The 15,372-nt window shown below is 63.8% G+C and overlaps 1 protein-coding gene across 1 annotated transcript; it reads left to right on the forward strand.

The window, feature by feature from the left end:
* The first annotated feature begins 3,418 nt into the window (after positions 1-3,418).
* On the forward strand, positions 3,419-11,263 carry Lrpap1 (LDL receptor related protein associated protein 1). Its single transcript, XM_090343880.1, has 8 exons — positions 3,419-3,640; positions 6,693-6,837; positions 7,429-7,553; positions 8,028-8,148; positions 8,496-8,651; positions 9,203-9,285; positions 10,321-10,497; positions 10,894-11,263. The coding sequence occupies exons 1-8, from the start codon at positions 3,446-3,448 to the stop codon at positions 10,954-10,956; spliced, it is 1,065 nt and encodes a 354-aa protein (XP_090200006.1). The 5' UTR covers positions 3,419-3,445; the 3' UTR covers positions 10,957-11,263.
* The last annotated feature ends 4,109 nt before the right edge of the window (positions 11,264-15,372 follow it).

Below are 15,372 nucleotides of genomic sequence, written 5' to 3' on the forward strand. Positions count from 1 at the left end.
CTCACCCCAAATGCAAGGACCTTCCAAGAGCTGTTTGGTTGGAGAAAGATGGATGCCTGCACCAGCCTGTCCATGACAACGCTGCAAGCTTCTGGAAGCCATGCAGCAGGGATAAGGCCTCACTTCAGCAGGCACCAGGCCCAGCCCGGCCGCCACACCTCACTCTAGAAAGTCCACCAGTCCTGAACTCCATGCCTTCCAAGACGGGCGCTGGGCCTTGCTCAAAAAGACCATCCTGCAGGCCAGCTCCTCTCCGCTCCAGCAAGTGAGACTTTCACCTGTGTGTGGCCTCGTCCCTCAGAGCTGAGAGGCCTGGCCGTGTGTCCTGAGAGGCCCCTCGGGCTCCTCGGGTCCTGCTTGTCTATCTGACTCACTCCTCCAGGGCAGGGTCTACCTCGGATCCTCAGCACCCAGCACGAGCACGGCCTACTGACAAGTTGAGCAGGACTGAGAGAGTGAAGTTGGGAAGAAAGGGAGACTGGGCCCTGCCAGGGGCCCCCGCCATGTGCTGGGCACCTGAGAACTGCATTCACTTGTGCTTTTCAGGATTCATTCTCATGAACTATGTAGCTGATAATATAAACTCACAGGCAGGTATGTAAGATGTGTACACCAGGCCGGGAGCGTGGCCTAGTGAGAGAGCGCTCCCCTAGCATGCACGAGCCTCTGGGCTCAATTCCTCAGTACCACATACATAGAAAAGGCTGGAAGTGACGCTGTGGCTCAGGTGGCAGAGCACTAGCCTTGAGCAAAAAGTGTCCAAGGAAGTGCCCAGGCCTGAGTTCAAGTCCCAGGACTGGCAAAAAAGATGTGGACACCATCTTGAAGAATGACCAAATGCACACCTGCCTGCCCACAGGTCCGGTCGCTTCTTCTCACTCCCTGTCAGACTCCAATCCTCAATGCTCCCCTGCCTTTCTGTGTCTCACTGACCTTGCAGCTCTCCATTTGACATTGCTCAGCTCTGAAACCCAGAGCAGCATGGGCACAGGTGGCAGTGCAAGAAAAGGCCTCCCAGAACAAAATGCCACTTGAAAATGGAAGGGTCCCACGCGAGTCTAGCCCCTCACCTCCCTGTGAATTCGCAGGGTCCTTTCTGGAGACGCCCTGTACAAGGAAAAGCAGGGTTTGTCGGGGCAGGATATTTGCAGACTCGGGTGGAGATCAGGTGCCATGCTCCTGGCCAGAACTCACTTTCAGGGGGTGCAAGTTGGGGAGGAGGTGTTGGTCTCCGTGTCTGTGATCCTCAGAGCAGAGCCAGGGAGAGCACAGCAGGTAGCAGAAGCCATGCACCCCTGTGCCAGGCTCCCCTGGTCATTCTCACTGAGGTTTCATGATGACAGTGACAGCATTTGCTCTGCCTGTCCCTTAAGTCAACCCTGCCTCAGAACCCCTTCCCATCGCCAACCTAGTAGGGGATCCCCCGTTCTCCTCTCCCACGCTCTGCACTGGACCTTGGACTCGCCTGCCTTCTTCTTCCCCCATTTTCTTACTCTAGTTGTACACAGCTTTGCTAAGGGATTTCGTTTGACTGAACTCCACCCAGCTCCTACCTGTACCCTCCCCTCCCTCCCCCTGTCTCTTTCCTTTCTGCTTGGCTTATTGCTCATGATAAGGAGGGGTCTAAAGGACTGACATGTATCCTAACCATTCTGGATCCCATTTTCCGTCAGGCAGTCTAGAAAAACCAAGGCCTTCCTCTTGGGGGAAGAGTCACCTAGCATGGCCAGGCTCCGGGTGCCAGTGTGGCCTGATGCCTGCCTGGAGGCAGTGGGCCACAGGCAGAGGCGTCTGGAGCTGTGTCCCCTGTGATGTCCCCAGAGCTCCCTCCCCACCTGCCTGTCAGCGGGAGCCAGGGCAGGGACAGTTTATCTTATCTGGGGCCTCCCTTATCTTATCTGGGGCTAAGCGGTTAGATTGAGCTAGACAATCAGCTGGCTGAGTTCCCGGCCTGGAGGGAGAAGCGTGAAGTCACTTTCCGGCCTGAAGCAACTGAATCAGGGGAGGCTGGCTGAGTGGTGGGGAACCCAAGACCAGGACAGCAAATCACTGGACGGGAACGGAGGGAGGGGGGTCGTCCCGGGCCGGGCGTGGACGGGGGGAGGGGGGCGTGGACAGGGAGGGGGCGTGGACGGGGAGGGCGTGGACGGGGGGGGGGGCCGTGGGGGCGTGGATGGGGGGGGTCGTCCCGGACCGGGCATGGACGGAGGGGGGGGGGGGACGACAGTGGACGGGGGGGGGGGGGGGGGGCGTGGACGGGGGGGGACAGTGGACGAGGGGGGGGGCCGTGGACGGCGGGGGGGGGGGGGAGGGTCGTCCCGGGCCGGGCGTGGACGGGGGAGGGGGGGGGTGGCCGTGGACAGGGAGGGGGCGTGGACGGGGGGGTGGGGGCCGTGGACGGGGGGGGGGGCGGGGGGGTGGTCGTCTCGGGCCGGGCGTGGACGGGGGGGGGGGTCGTCCCGGGCCGGGCGTGGACGGGGGGGGGGGTGGCCGTGGACAGGGAGGGGGCGTGGACGGGGGGGTGGGGGCCGTGGACGGGGGGGGGGGGGGTCGTCCCGGGCCGGGCGTGGACGGGGATGGTGGGGGCCGTGGACGGGGGGGAGTTGGGGCCGTGGACGGGGGGGGGGGTCGTCTCGGGCCGGGCGTGGACGGGGGGGGGGTGGGGGCCGTGGACGGGGGGGGGTCGTCCCGGGCCGGGCGTGGACGGGGGGGGTGGCCGTGGACAGGGAGGGGGCGTGGACGGGGGGGTGGGGGCCGTGGACGGGGGGGGGGTCGTCCCGGGCCGGGCGTGGACGGGGGGGGGGTGGCCGTGGACAGGGAGGGGGCGTGGACGGGGGGTGGGGGCCGTGGACGGGGGGGGGTCGTCCCGGGCCGGGCGTGGACGGGGGGGGGGTGGGGGCCGTGGACGGGGGTGGGGTCGTCCGGCTCCCCCCAGGTTCATCGCAGGCCCCAGTTCCCGAACTTTCCCCGCTCAGAGCTCGGAGGTCTCGGGTCAGACGCCGGAAGCTCCGCCCCGAGGCCCGGCGTTGCTATGGAAACGCGCTGGCGCCTCCAGGGCCGCCCGCGTCCCGGCCCGACTGCCTCACGCGCTCTCCGCCCAGGCCGCCACGCTCCCAGCAGGCCGTGCGGCTGCTTGCGGGCGGGGCCTGCGGGTGTGGGCGGGGCCTGGACGCGCCTTGTGGGCGGAGTCTGGGCGGACAGGCACGCGGGCGGGGCCTGGGGCGGGCCTATGGACGGGGCCTAGGCTGCTTTGGGGGCGGAGATGGGGGCGGGGCCGGAGGTGGCACGCGTGGCCAGGCGGACTTAGGGCCGGGGTCTGGGGCGGGCCTATGGACGGGGCCTAGGCTGCTTTGTGGGCGGGGAATGGGGCGGGGCCTGCGGTGGGCGTGGCCAGGCGGACTTAGGGCCGGCGCTGGGGCGGGCGGGGCCTTGGTGCTCCGGGAAGATGGCGCTGCGCGGGCTCCGGCTGTCCCTGCTGCGGCTGCTGCTGCTGCCGCCGCTGCTGCTGCTGCTCGCGGCCCGGCCCGCGGCCGGCCACGGCGGCAAGTACTCGCGGGAGAAGAACGAGCCCCAGCGCGAGCCGGGGTCCGAGGAGTTCCGCATGGACAAGCTGAACCAGCTGTGGGAGAAGGCCCGGCGGGTGAGCGGGGCGGGGGCGGGGAGGGGTGGCGGGGAGGGGGGGAGCGGGGCCCGGGGCGTAGAGGGGTGGCGGGGAGGGGGGGGGCGGGGATGGGGGGAGCGGGGGCCGGGGAGCTCGAGAAAGAGGAGGGATGGCGGGGGCAGGGGAGGAGGAGGAGGAGGAGGAGGAGGGATGGCAGGGGTGGAGGTGGGGAGCGGGGACCGGGGGAGGAGCTCGAGGAAGCGGGGTGAGGTGAGGTGAGCGGGGGGGGGGGGGGTGACCAGGCGAGAGAGGCGGCGGGGGGGGGGGGGGGAGCGGGGATCCGGGCGGGCTGGGGATGGGGAGGGATGGGCGCCGCAGCCGAGTCAGAGGAGGCGGTGGGCGCGGGAGGGGCGGGGAGGGAGGGCGCTCGGTGGCCGGCTGGGGAGCCGGGGTCTTGGGTGGGGTCCTGGGGAGAGGGGGAGCCCGCCTGGGCCCCAGGGCCGCCAGGTCCTGAGCAGGCGGGCGGGTTCACTGGGAAGCAGACCAGTCCCTTCTACACCTGGATCCCTAGACCCTGGCATCTGTCCATCTTCATTCCGGTGATAAGGCCCTGGGCACCCAGCAGAGGGCATCCCCAAGGCCAGCCCAGGGCCCTGCATTCACAAGACGCCCCCTCCGATGGGACGCCCCCTCCGATGGGACCCCCCCTCCGATGGGACACCCCCTCCGATGGGACGCCTGGGCCCTTGTTTGGGAAACTGGGATTTGTAAACTTTGACCCCAGCTATCTGTATCTCAGCAATGTCTGTGGTCTGATTAGAGCCCCTCAGAAGTTCTCTGATTCAGCTTTAACATTCCTGAAAGTAAATAATTCGCCAAGGAAGTGAAGGTGAGACTTTGACCCTGGAGGAAGAGGAGGAAAGGACAGCTGGATGGCTGGCCTCAGGGCCATTGAGGAACGGCCGGGAGGGGTGTCCAGTGTAGAGAGGACCCAGCTCCATGCCCAGACAGCCTCCTCCAGGCCTCCACGCATACAGTATCCAGCCTGCAGGGGCAGGAGGGGACCCTGCAGACCCAAGTGGCAGTGAGGCTTCTGTAGGAAGGGAACAGTTCACAGCTGGAAGCCCTGGAGCAACAAAGACCCCCATGATGAGGAGAGGCTTGACTGCTGACCACTGGCCCCAGTGCCAGCTGGGATGGGTGCACGAAGACAGCTGCCGGCTACTGAAGATGAACATGAGGGGAATTTTAAAGCTAATGGCCTCACATACTTTGTCTCTTGCTGATATAAATAGTCACCCTTGGGGCCAGGAGTTTGGCCTAGTGGTTAAAGTGCTTGCCTAGCATGAAGACCCGGGTTCGATTCCTCAGTACCACATATATAGAAAAAGCCGGAAGTGGTGCTGAGGCTCAAGTGGTAGAGTTCTAGCCTTAAGAAAGTCCAAGGACAGGGCCGGGAGTTTGGCCTAGAGGTTAAAGTGCTTGCCTAGCATGCACGAAGACCCGGGTTCAATTCCTCGGTACCACATACCTAGAAAAAAGCCAGAAGTGGTGCTGAGGCTCAAGTGGTAGAGCTCTAGCCTTGAGAAAGTCCAAGGACAGTGCTCAGGCCCTGAGCTCAAGCCCAGGACTGGCAAAAAAAAAAAAAAAAAGAAAGAAAAAGAAAGTCCAAGGACAGTGCTCAGGCCCTGAGCTCAAGACCAGGACTGGCAAAAAAAAAAAAAAATAGTCATCCTCGCCTAGGCCTGGCCTACCTACTGCTGTGTGTGGAGGCCAGCTCTCCCCTCTGGGCAGGGATGGCCTGAGGCAGGTAGACCCTGGGAGCAAGCCTGCTCTGTCTTCTCAACCTTCCTTCACCAGCCTGGAAGATTCTCTTCTTTCTCTAATTTACTTAATTCTGTTACATGGCGTACCACACAGAGCCCACCTTGTGAGCGTGGCTCTCATAGACGGCCAGGATGAGGCCTCTGTCATCTCGGGGGTCTGCGGGTGGCAACCAGGGCACCCAGCAGTGTGGCTCTCAAGTGATAGAGCACCTGCCAAGCAAGCGTGAGGCCCCGAGTTCAAATCCCAATATGGGCAAAAAGATCACCAAAAGCAGTGTGTCAAAAAAATCCCCCACCTTTTCCCTGGGTCTAGGAGGCATCCGCCTGGAGGGAAGTGGGCAGGAGTCGGGGAGCCAGAGAACCTGGCCCCCAGCCGGCCACCAGGAAGGACAGGGGCACCGCAGCTGCTGGTACAGTCACCAGCAGGTATGTGGGGGGGGGGCGGTATTTCTGCTCCAGAGGATTGTGAGTCCCTTTCTGAAGCATCTGGGTTTGTTGAACTTGGTGAGCTCATGGGTACAGGAGAAGGCTCTTGGAAATGGAGCCCAGAATCCAGGCTTTTAGGGACCCCGGCTGGCCCTGCTCTCACTAGTTCATAACTGACCATCAGGCCTCTGAGGCTGACGCCCCAGTCTTGTCTGCTTGCTTGTGAAGTCTGAGACCTTGTTTGGAAGGTTAGAGTGTAGCTTAGGGGGAATGTATACAGATGTGTGAGGCCTTGAGCTCTATCAGTCGTGAAACTTGAACTCTGGGCCTGGGCATTGTCCCTGCGCTCTTCAACCCAAGGCTACCACCCTAACCCTTGAGCCAGAGATCTACTTCCAGTTTTCTGGTGGTTATTCGCAGATAAGAGTCTCACAAACTTGAGTGCCAGGGTTGGCTTTGAACCACGGTCCTCAGATCTCAGCTTCCTGAGTAGCGAGGATGACAGGCGTGAGCACCCGCCAAGAAAGAAATGTTGACGGGCCGATTTCTATTCTCTGTCGTTTTATCATGTTATTTTCATACTTACACAACATTTCGAAGTCACCAGGCGCCAGCCTGCTGCCTCAGGCGGTCCTCATGGCTTCCTCACTTGAATGGCAAGACCTCACTTTCAGCTCCGAGCTCCATGGGCAAAGCCAGCCAGCCAGGCAGCCTTGGACGCTGTCCTGGAATGTGGATGGGGTTGAATCCTGCTGTGCCCAGTCACCCCTGCTCCCGGGCCAAGCAGGAGCCCTGCTTCTTCTGCAGAGTTGTCACGTGGTCTCTGCTCTCCTTGGCAGCTTCACCTCTCTCCTGTGAAACTGGCGGAGCTCCACGCTGACCTGAAGATACAAGAAAAAGACGAACTCAACTGGAAGAAGCTGAAGGTGGAAGGCTTAGATGAAGATGGAGAGAAAGAGGCAAAGCTTGTCCACAATCTCAATGGTACTGTCCTCGTTACTGCGGGGCCCCCGCCCAGCCTCCATGGCCCTGGTTCTCACAAACAGTAGAGCGGGAGAAGGGAGGCCTTTGGCTGAGCTCTCAATCCATGTGCTGTCTCCTGAGTGCCAGTGGCAAAACCATGAGCTGGGGCCAGGGGCTGCTTGACCTAAGAAGGGCTGTGGGGTGCAGGATGCTGTTAGAGGAAGAAGCGGGGGAGCCGAGTCTGGAGGTTACCCGTCAGACATCAGAGATTGTGAAAAGAGCTTGCTGATGATCAGAGCGGCCCTGCCAATGAGACTCAGCTTCCTGTTGCCAGGGCACTGAAGGTGGCTGTGTGCCCCGGGGTCCAGGTGGAGCCCAGGAGGGCACCGCGTCGTCAGGACAGGCCCCCTAGGGGTGCAGCCCCGGAGAGCGAACCCACGCACTCGACCACTCGAGCTGGTTCAAACCCCAGCACCAAGTGGTGTGTTTTGAAGATACCGGTGACAGTGGTCGCTCAGGACTTCGGAGGTGGAAGGCAGTTGCCAGGGAGTGTGAGGCGACATGTGAGCCCCACGGGGAGAAGCCATGTTCAGCGATGCTTTCCCTCCGCAGTGATCTTGGCCCGGTATGGACTGGACGGAAGGAAGGATGCCCAGACGGTGCACAGCAACTCGCTCCATGATGCCACCCAGGACGATGGGCTGGACGACCCGAGGCTGGAGAAGCTGTGGCACAAGGTACCTGCGAGCCTTCCCAGAGTGTCTGCCGTGCACAGCCTTGGGCTTGGTGACAGTGTTTTTCTGTGACCGTTTTCTGCTTCGAGTGAAATCTGTACTTTTCCTATTCGGAAAACTCCTACTTTCTCAACGAAGGGCTTGTAATTGGCGTACGGCGGTTAGCACCTGAGAAGTGGGGGACGTTCCCGAGCCTATGTGGCTAAATGGCGTACGTCCTTCATGTGGCTTAGCTGAATTCCTCACTGGATGTCTAGTTTTGGCTTCTGTGCTTAGAAAAGGCACCCCAGATGTGTGTGCAGGTGCGGGGTGGGGACTCTACTCCTGTGCTTAGGATCTGGTGCTCAGTTGGGACGTGTCCGTGGTGTGGTTGGGCCCAGGCAGCCGGCCGCTCCTTCTCACTCTAGTCAGAAGACCTAGGAAAGGGTCCCGAGGCCAAGAGCCGGTCACGGAGGCCAGCTGACCAATTTCTCCTAGGCAAAGACCTCCGGGAAGTTCTCCAGTGAGGAGCTGGACAAGCTATGGCGGGAGTTTCTGCACCACAAGGAGAAGGTTCACGAATACAACGTCCTGCTGGAGACCCTGAGCAGAGCAGAAGGTGAGCTGAGCCCGTGCCAGCCGGCCCCCACTGGCCATGCCAGGTCCCTCCCACCTGCTCCTTGCCGGGGGCGGGACTCGTGGCCTGCTCTTGTCAGCTGGGTTCAAGCGCTGGCGACTGCACAGGGAGAGCTGGTCAGGTGTGGGGGGCACGCAGGTGGTGTGGTGCCAGGCGCACTGATGTCCGTTCTGACAGTCACCTTGGGGCCGGAAGGGTCAGTCTCCCAGCTGCTGGTGCTGGGGGCGTGGGCAGAGCCGCCACCGCAGGCAGCAGGTCCCCGACGCTGGAGGGAGGAGAGGCAGGGCTGCCCACATGCCCGCATGGCACGCTCCAATGCCCTTCCACAGAGGGCTACGAGAACGCCATCGGCCCCCCGGACCTGGGGCACGTCAAGAAGGAGGTGTACAGCAAGCACAGCGAGCTGAAGGACAAGCTCCGGAGCATCAACCAGGGCCTGGACCGCCTGCGGAAGGTCAGCCACCAGGGCTACAGCCCCACGGCCGGTAAGCCTGCCCCGTCGCGCCCTGCGCCCTGCGTGCCCACCACCTGCACATGTGGGTGGAATTCTGGTGGTTTGGGTGGGCTGACAGCCCCCCTCCACCCCCCTCCTCCTCCCTGGTCCTCACACCGCCCCTCGCTACTGCCAGGGGTCTTTTGGGTCCTGGGCAGGAAAGGAGGAGCAGAGCTGGGACCTGCGCCCTCTGCGTCTAGCTCTCACCTGGGCAGGCGTGAGGAGCCAGGACACGACGGCCAGGCCCCACTCTGGGCCCGTCGGCACGGACAGCCCTACCGTAGTGCTAAGAGGCCGCAGCTCACACCTGCCCGGGGCAGCTGGGCCCACTGGAGGAGCCCAGCCACGGGTGGGCAAGCAAGTCAGGCCCAGACGTGGCCCCTTCACCCGGCCTCAGTTGAGCTGGTCCCGTGAGCGCCAGAAGCAGGGCTGCCACCCGTCGGGCTTGTCTGCCCGCTCCGCCGTGCTCACGCCCCGCGCTGCACACGGACACAGCCGTGGGCCGTGCACACACCTCCCTGGGGTGGCCCTGCTCTCCTGCAGAGTTTGAGGAGCCCCGAGTGATCGACCTGTGGGACCTGGCCCAGTCCGCCAACTTCACTGAGAAGGAGCTGGAGTCGTTCCGGGTAAGGCCGCCTCACGGCCTCTGCTGACACCGCCTCTCCGCCACCATCACTCCTGTCCTCTCCCCTGCCACCGTGTGTCTGGGGGCAGATTTCCTGCTCCTCATCACTCGGCACCCACATGGCTTTGCCCTGACCCTTTTCCTTCTTGCCTCAGCTTGCCACCCCCCTCGGTGGTACAGTGGCGAGCACTGTCCCCCCCAGCTGACAGGCCTCTCCACAGCCCGCCTGCAGCGTCTGGCTCTAGGAGGATGTGCTCGGGGACTTGGGGACGTGAGGCGGGAGGGTGGGGACCGTGAGCGTGTGCAGGGGGATAAGAGGCTGTCAGAGCTGCGGTGTGGTCAGGACCCAGGCCTTTCGGGAAGCGTGGGCATGAGGGCGATGAGACCACCACTGAGATACTGGGAGGACGGGCGGGTGGAGGTCCAGAGGCCGCCGCTGCACTTAGTGGGCACTGGGCTGCAGGGTGAGAGGCACTGGCAGACGGGGTACCAGGGGCGGGAGGCCCTGAAGACAGCGCTCAGCCTCAGTCCCCGGTGTGGACAGGACGCACTGGCCGCATCCTGGTGGGCCTTGAGAAGGAGCCCAGCCCCAGGCTCAGGGTCCTTGGCTGGGGATGGGGGGCTGAGGGACCAGAGGAAAAGCCCTGAGCGATGGCCTCGGCTAGTGAAGGAAGGCAGAGGAGGCCGACGACCACCCGGATAGACGGGAGCTGCGGAGGGGAGGCAAGGACTGGTGCCAGGGTAGCCTTGGCAGAGCCAGAATCCTGGTGTCTGCTTGCACGGGCATCAGGACCAGGCAGGAACCCGGCGCCAGCAGGCTGGGGTGCCATTTCCAGAGACCGTGCATCCAGCCCTGGCGGGTGAGGGTGGTGAGGAGGCCGGGCCGCCAGCAGTGCGGGCGGGCAGAGTCCTTGGGGTGCTGTGGGACCCCTTCATGTCAGCACCCACCCGTGCTCAGGGTGCCACCCAGGCCCTGCCACATCGCCCGAGCCCGGCACCCATGCCAGGAGGTGAGGCTGTGACAACGTTACTCTAGGAGGAACTGAAGCACTTCGAAGCCAAGATCGAGAAGCACAACCACTACCAGAAGCAGCTGGAGATATCCCACGAGAAACTGAGGCACGTGGAGGGCCTCGGTGATCAGGAGCATATCAGCCGCAACAAGGAGAAGTACGCGCTGCTGGAGGAGAAGACCAAGGAGCTGGGCTACAAGGTGGGGGGGCGCCCGAGGAGGAGGGGACCAGGGGCCCAGAGCAGAGGTGGGCGTGGCTCGGGGACCCCAGGGTCTGACGCAGGAGGAAGCCGCACGCGGAAGGCAGGCTGGGCTCGTGTGAGGTCGAGCAGGCGCCAGCTCCAGGCCCGTCCAGAGCAGGGAGCTCTGAAGGGCAGTGGAAAGCCTTGTGGACATGGAGTCCGACTCGGGGCCCTGGGAGTGGGCCGAGCTCTGTGCAGCCCCTCTTCCCGAGACGCGCTGGTGAAGCGCGAGCTGCGGCTGCCGCCCTTGCTGGGCTTCGTGGGTGGTTTTCAGGTTGGCACTGGGCATCTGCTGTCACGTACCTGTGGCCGTGCTGTCAGCTGTGTCCCGTGCTGACCGTGTCCCCCTCCGCAGGTGAAGAAGCATCTGCAGGACCTGTCCAGCCGGGTCTCAAGGGCAAGGCACAATGAGCTCTGAGGACCAGGGCTGCCACCGCAGTGACCAGCCCAGTGAGTCGTGAACGCTGCCAGGACTGTGCTGGCATCGCGGGGCTGGCGGCCAGGCTGGCACAGCCCTGGACACGCGTCTCGGACCAGGACCCGGTCCTGCCTCTGACTGATGGGACTTGCTTTTTGTCAAGCAAATGCAGCCATCACTTCCCCCAGGGAGGACCTTGAGTGCGGTGCCGGTGGTGTGTGACAGCCTGCACGCGCGGGTCCCCCACGCTGACACTGGAGATGTAACGTACAGCGTCTTTAAAGTACACTGCCGAGTTCCATTCTCAGCTGTTGTCTGGTCCTTGCCAGAGCAGCCCCACAGTGAGGGAAACCAGACGGGCCCTGCCCTTGGTCCCCGCGCCTGTCCCCCCCTCCCCAGTGGCCTAGCCCGAGACTCTGCTGCATCCCCCGCCTGTGTGTGCCCTTGAGCCGTGGGTTTCAGCACTGCCTCGACTCCAGTGCCTCCACCTCGGGGCCAGCGGGCTAATCCCGCGTGGCGGATCTGAGCCTCCGAGCTGCCTCGTCAGCCGCAGTGTACCCAACCCTCAGAGGCAAGGGCCGAGCTCCAGCGCCGGACCTGCGAGGCCAGGGCACTGGCCTGGTGCCGTCGGAGGCCTCGGACACCTGCCCTCCTCAGGGACCGGGCACGAGCTGCACACGAGCCCACTGGGGCACTGGCCTGGTGCCGTCAGAGGCCTCGGATGCCTGCCCTCCTCAGGGATCGGGCATGAGCTGCACACGAGCCCACTGGGGTCTTGGGTCCTGGAGCTGAGCTCCCCGGGTGGGGCTCCCCCACGGTGCTCTGGGAAGACCTTGGGCTTTTGCTGCCATCTGTGTCCCATAGTTCACTGCAGCTCTCTGGGTTGTCTCCCACGAATGTCGCAAGTGTCATCTCATGTGGATGTCTCACGTTTCTGCTGCCACCAGGCAAGCCCGTGGCTGCCCGAGACACGCCTGTGCGCTAGGCCTCCACACTGGACTTGGTTGATATACAAGGCCGTGATGGGGCTGGGCCCGGGCTGAAGGCAGCTCGGCTGCTTTCAATCTCCAAGAGACCTCCTGAGGCCTTACAGCCTCACTGGGGACAGGGCCACCAGCTCTGGCTGAGGTCCCCAGAGAGGCCCCTTTACCAGTGCTGCTTACCAGAGAGGCTGAGTACAGCAGGGAGCCCATCATCTCTGAAGTCCCATCTGCTCGAGAGCCTCGGGGCTGCCATGAGGACGTCCTGACCTGCACCCCTCAAAGGAGTCTACACACATACACCCAACACAGACACAGCTGAATCCCTGGGCCAGGAACCCCACAAAAACCTCACACCTTCAAAAAAATAAATGCATTGCCACATATACAAGGGTGCCGGGTGGGTCCTAGGAGCAGGGGCGCCTGCAGAGTCTTGCCAGCACTAACAGGTAGGCCCTGCTGCTGGCCCAGGGGTGGTACCACCAGTGTGGCACAGACAGGGTGACCGTGTCCCAGCTGGACCACCTGCAGACAGGTGGTGCCACAGGTCCTTCTGCCAAAGGTACTGCAGCCCTAGGCCTGGAGACAGTTCTGCCCAGACAGGGCTGTCAGCTGTGGTCCCCTGCAGGTGGCAACCAGGCCTCTGCCTGTTCAGAGCCACCCCAGTGGCTGCAGCGGAGATGCTAGGTTGGGTCCTGGAACTTGGTTGGCCCCAAGACACAAGGTCCTTGGCCCAGGGAACCTGTTGAAGCCAAAGGAAGCCCAGCCCTGGTCTTGGCACGGTGGGATGAGTCCGGGGCAGTGCCTTCAGCCTGCTTCCTCAGGCCACGGGGAGAAGCTGTGTCCTCCCCTGTGGCAGGCCAGCCGTGGCCTGTGCCAAGCCTCAGGGCAGGGCCCCCTTCCTCCGCTGCTCCAGCTCAGACAGTCTCTCCTCCCGCGTCTGTGCGTGCCGGGCCCCCACCCGGTGGGCCGTCTCTGTGGCTGCGATGTCAATGTGGGCGTACCTGGAGGTGCTGGCCCCTGCGAGAAGGCCTGGGTGAGCCCCGGCTGTCCACACCCCACCCACCCCCCGGTGGACAGGGCTAGGCCAGCACTCGGTGACACCCCCTCCATTGCACCTCCGTTGGCCCCAGTCAGTCCGCGGGGCCTGGGCTGGGCCTGCGGTGGAGGCCGTGGCCCAGGGGTGGCGTGAGGTCCCTGCAGAACGCACCTCGCACACCGGGGCTGGCGCCCGGGAGCTCCAGTCCCATGTAATGCAGCTGCTGCCGGGCGGCGGGGCTCACGGGGACGTTGACGTAGCTGCGCGTCTCCCCGCGTGCTCTCTCCAGCCCTGAGCCGTCAGCCGTGGGCCCGGGGGACTCTGCGGGAGGGGTCTCTCAGTTCCTGCCATGGCCCCAGAGCCACTCACAAAGAGCTGCCCGGCCTCCTCTCCCACCCTCACCACCCCCATCTCCCGTTTAGGTGGCCCAGTGTTGTCCGTTCTGACACACCCACTGTCCCCTCTGACCCAGGCCTCCACGGCCTGCTACCCTGTCCTTGGACCCCGGCTGCGTGCTAGCCATCCCTTCTCACCAGCTCTTCTCCCGGCCCTCCCTTCTCAGGCCTGAATCCTCCATGCTCCTGTGCTCTCGGCGGGCCCCATGCTGCTGACATGAGCCTGCTCTTTGCACAGGCCCAATTCCTGCAGGAGGACTTTCCGCATCCCCAGCTCTGGCCCCAGGGTCCCTTTGGGAGAGGAGGCCATGCTAGCGGGGGAGGAGTTGCCAAGAGCATCATCCCCTTGTCCCCAGGGAGGGGTCTGGCCCTGCTGACCTTGGCACTGGGAATCCTACATGACCCTGTCCCCAAAGTGCCGTCAGCTGGCCTGCTTCCAGGTGCGTGGATGGTGTACACCCACCAGGCACCGAGCAGCCCTGCGCTGCCCCACACCCTGGGAGTCTTCGGGGCTCTGACGGGCATCTGCCCATCAGAAAAGAGGCTCTTGAGCTGGGGTGGATTCTGCTTACTGCACGCGCAGCAGCTTTCTGGAGCCCTTCCCCCAGCTCTGAGATGGCGGTGCCTTGAAAGTCTCCGTCAGGACCAGCAGGGCCAGCTCCCTATCCCGAGGCCAGCAGGGAGGTGGCCTCCCTGGCTCTGTGCAGCATGAGCAGGGGGCTTCACCATAGCCTGCACAATGCAAAGACCCTAAGACCCCTGCCTGGACCCAGAGCAGATCTCCACAGGAGGCCAGGGCCAAGGTGGGGAGGGAAGGGGCTGTTCTGGGCCTTCTCTCCTCTTGAACAAGGGCCCAGCGTTCCTGGACCCTTCAGGTGCTGTTTTAGCCCCTGCTGGACCCCTACTGCCCTGCTCTGCTCACCTGAGCCAAGGCTCGCCCAGTGCCCACTCGCTCAGCAGGACCTGACTCTCTAGCTGGGCTGTCAGCTGTCCACCGCAGACCCCATTGCCCTCGTCCCTGTGACGGGCGTGGAGCTCCAGAGCCCGGGCCTACCTGGACATGGCGTCGTGAGTCCATGGGGTGAGGCGGCAGCACCCTAAATCAAAGAGAACGCGTCAGTGTGCATGCAGCCTCGCCTCCGTCTGCCCTCCTGGACGGGAGTGGGTGCAGCGAGCGGGAGGCCTGGCCCGTGTCTTCCTCAGCCCGCCAGCCTGTCTGTCACGGAACAGCACAGTGGCTCTGCCTGACAGCACAGGAGAGCTGAGGACGTGGCCCCCAAGCCCAACCCCTCCTCATGTGCTGATGTTTCAGCCAGCACAGAGTCTGTGGGTCTGCGAATGTGTCCAAGCAGAGCAGCCACGGCAGACAGAGCAAGCCACAGGGGCCGTGGTGCTCGGTGGCCCCAGGATTCTGCCTGTGCTCTGTCTCTGGCTTCGAGGCCCCAGAGGAGATCCGCAGCTGCTCGTCTGTGCAGGGCGGGCACCGGGCGAGTCCCGGAGGCCATCACTGCCTCACACCAGGCCTGGTCTGCGTGGAAGAAAGTGGAGTTTGAGCTAGCGAGCGCTGCTGATACTCCGAGCCCCCCAGAAAAGGCTCTGCGTGGGCCCGTAAGGAGCCCAGCACCGCGGAGGCAGTGGCCTCGTGGGGTGGAGGGACGCAAAGGGGACTTGCAGCCAACACCAGTCCAGGCCATACTTGAGGACAGATGACCGCAGGGGCTCCACCCGTGGGCGCGTGGCCTGGGGCCTGAGTGGGGCCAGGAAGAGAGGGACACCAGCAAGCCCCACCACACACAGGCTCTGCTGCGGTGCAGGCGTGTGCAGCGGGACGGCTGCCAAGAGACAGCGGGGAGGCCCTGGGTACGGCCACGTGAGGGCCACCATGACTCACTGGCAACAGTACCCAGGCGAGGGCCAACCGCTGGGGCCCTGCGGCTGCACTCAGCCCCTGGCCTCTACGGGCCCCGGGGCCACAGAGGCACATTAGGTGCCCAAGTCTTCT

Source organism: Megascapheus bottae, chromosome 13 (assembly GCF_031878675.1).
Source record: "Megascapheus bottae isolate mThoBot1 chromosome 13, mThoBot2.hap1, whole genome shotgun sequence".
NCBI classification, from domain to species: domain Eukaryota; kingdom Metazoa; phylum Chordata; class Mammalia; order Rodentia; family Geomyidae; genus Megascapheus; species Megascapheus bottae.